The sequence below is a fragment of the Arachis ipaensis genome, chromosome B05 (assembly GCF_000816755.2).
Source record: "Arachis ipaensis cultivar K30076 chromosome B05, Araip1.1, whole genome shotgun sequence".
NCBI lineage: Eukaryota > Viridiplantae > Streptophyta > Magnoliopsida > Fabales > Fabaceae > Arachis > Arachis ipaensis.
Window position 1 is genome coordinate 141,813,641 of NC_029789.2, and position 3,288 is coordinate 141,816,928.

The 3,288-nt window shown below is 27.0% G+C and overlaps 1 protein-coding gene across 2 annotated transcripts; it reads right to left on the reverse strand.

Annotated features, from left to right (window-relative positions):
• LOC107642160 (LOB domain-containing protein 25) lies at positions 469-3,206 on the reverse strand. Of its 2 annotated transcripts, none has more exons than XM_016345465.2 (3): positions 2,972-3,206; positions 2,677-2,739; positions 469-1,397 (listed from the first exon to the last, which is right to left on the reverse strand). In XM_016345465.2, exon 3 carries the CDS (start codon positions 1,374-1,376, stop codon positions 852-854), a length of 525 nt encoding a protein of 174 aa, XP_016200951.1. In that variant the 5' UTR covers positions 1,377-1,397; positions 2,677-2,739; positions 2,972-3,206; the 3' UTR covers positions 469-851. The 2 variants fall into 2 exon arrangements, with proteins under 2 accessions (XP_016200951.1, XP_016200952.1); XM_016345466.2 differs by having other exon boundaries at positions 2,673-2,739.

Below are 3,288 nucleotides of genomic sequence, written 5' to 3' on the forward strand. Positions count from 1 at the left end.
ATTCTTTAATTCACAAAAAATAACAAATTAATTATGATTTTTATTAGAATAATATTAAACAAAATAATCTTTTTTCTTGTAAAATCACTTTTTTCTTTAAAAAACCAAATATTTTACATGGACATATATATAAGTCATATTTTTTCTTTTATGTGGTATGTTAATTTATAATCTGTATACACTCTATTGGCGTGTATGATAGCCGTTTTTATCTTTGAAGTTCAAATAAATTTATTAAATTAAAATATTAAATTTATTATTATAAATAATAAATAGTAATTTTTGTTTNNNAGTAGTGTTTGTTTAGTTGCATTTTTTTATGACACAATAACTACAAACTAAAAGTAATTATAATAACTAGTGCAATAATAATTAAGAAGTATAATTTGAGAATATTAAATTCGACTTTCTAGAGCAGTTAGTTTACAAATAAAAAAAAAAAAAACCATTACAAACAATTATTAAAACTATATTATTAGGTGGAATAAATAATAAAACTCTTATTCATACATTATGTATATACAAACATTTATATATATACAAACACATTGAAACCCCTTCACCAAATATTACTTTACCAAAGCAAGTAAACCCTAAGTATTCAAACAACAACAACAACTTGCACATATATAATAAAGTCAAAATTCACGTACAGTTGTCTTTATACGAAGTTATTAATTAAAAATTATTAGACGATTTAATATGTTTGACTAAATTATCATCTAACAGATATTTTTTAACTATTAATTTCGTATAAAGACAATTATACGTGAGTATTCAAATTATCATATAACTACTAATAATTATTGATTCACATACATATATACCTAGATAGATATATATGAATCAAATCAACCTCTATGGTAACCATCCCCACCACCACAAGTATCATCATTGTTCCAAGCTGAAGAAGAAGAAGAAGGGTAATAAAAAGAACCACCACCTCCTTCACCCAAATTATTATTATTGTTGTTATTATTATTATTATTCCTTCTTCCTAAAGTAGGGTTAGGAACTTCATTGCAATATCTCATCAAATCAGCATTTGTGGCATCAAGCTCCTTTTGAAGCCTAATAACTTGTCTTTGGAGCACTGAAATTGCACCAACACAACCATAAACTGGATCCTTGATCCTTGCTTCAGCCTCATATGCAAGAGAATTCACCGCGTCTTCCCTTTGATGAGGCTGAACTTCATTTAGAAGCTTGCTTACATTGCTTGCGCCGAAGATCTTGTGAACGTTTGCGAATTTTTGTGGCTCTTCCGGCGGGAAATAGGGCGCGAAAATGCAATCCGGTAAGCATTTTCTTCTCAAGAACTTGCATGCCGCACATGGAGAATTTGAGTAGCTTGAAGAAGAAGATGATGAAGCCATATATGTGATCTTCTTAATTGCCTTAACAAATTAACTCATCAAAATCATACTCAATTACAAATAATTAAATCATATGCTAATTAAGAAGTGATAAACACAGAAATGAGACATAAAGTTGTCCATATTTTTATTTTTAGTGTTCATTATTGTCTCCAATTATTCATAAATAAAATATTAAAAGAAAATAATGTATTTTTGTGTATTTGCTTTATTTTCAAACAAATTAATATATTTTAATATCTCTATTTTTTTTATTACCATGAATCAGATATCAAATGTAATAACCTACATAGCTTACTCTCAAATAACATAGCTAGAGTTTTTTTTTTTCCTGTGCAAATTAACCCTACCATAATATATTGGAACTTCATTTTAATAATTTGAAAATTTTTGTGTGTATATATATCCAATGATTAAAAAGATCACATACATACATGCATATATCTTCACATAAATTCCAAATTCGGATGAAATATATATGTGTCTTCCTAATATGTTTATGTTATGGTGGCTATGATAATTATGATATTTTAAAAAGTGATAGTAAAGTTAGAGTAATACTTTTTTATTATTTAACAATAATTTTTAAAAAATATTGCTAAAAAATATTACCAAAATATAAAAAAAATAAGTATACTTTAAATTTTAATACAATTTTATAGGCACAATAATTATCGTAAACATAATCATAATAAAATTCACCGAGATATACATATCTCACTGAAATTCAAGAAATTAAATACAAACTTAATTATTATCTCAACTACCGAATCAATTGTGCATATATATGTGATTTATGAACAATTCATCAGAATTTAATCTTTTCCAAGTAAAACATATTTAGAGATCAGAAGAAGCCAATCAAGAGTGATAGGTGGATCATTTTCTCAGAAGCTGTGGTATGTTAATTTTTCAAACTTTGGTTTACTTTGTGTGGCTTGAGCAGTCTTAATGGGATCCAAATGCAACTATATATTCATCATGGATTCTCAGACTGACCTACCCAGAAAATTAAAACCAGTTTTTAATTTGAACAAAAGCAAAATGAAATTAATTAAGCAAAAATTAAACATGTAATAATCATTAATTACTAGCTAGTATATATAGTACTTGGATGATTATATATATATCTTCATTATTATGCAACAATTATATATGCATATAATTCTAAAAAAAATAAAAAACATAAAAAAAATTATCTCTTGATCAAGCCTAGCTAGCTAGGACTAGGGTATGATGTTGATGAATTGGAATTGAATAGGTATAGGTATAAGATCATAGACAAGAAAGTTTTACCTACCAGGAATCTTTTTTCACTTCAATTGGACGTGTGTTGGAACTTCCTTCAATTTTCAACTATTCTCTGTCGGAGCAACATATGCATAATAATAATAATAATAATAATCATGCTATGTACTCAACTATTCACCCCCAGAAAAAAAATTACTATGACATGCTTTAAAAATAATAATAATAAAAGCAAAGATCAAATTTCAAAGCATATATTGGTTTTTTGTATTTTGAAGAAAGAATATGTAGAGGGCTATATAGATCTATCTATATTCCTTTATAGTGTGAGTGAAAAAGAAAATTACATTGAAGGGTGTGATAGATCGATGATATATCTTGGAATGAAAAATGGAGTACTATTAATGGATGTGAGAGTTCATGGGGGAAACCCTAATTAGTTGCAGGACAAGATGAGAGAAAACCGCAAATACAGTGACAGCAGAGAGTGTTAGGGACAAAGAGCATTTCAATTCCAAAGAGATAGAGAGAGAGAGAGAGGAATGAGAAAGATAACGGGTGCTATAATGTTGGTGAAAATTATCAATGACTATGACACTACCTTTATAATAAAATATAATCATATAATAATATAAATAAAAACACTGTTCAAAATAGTAAGGTT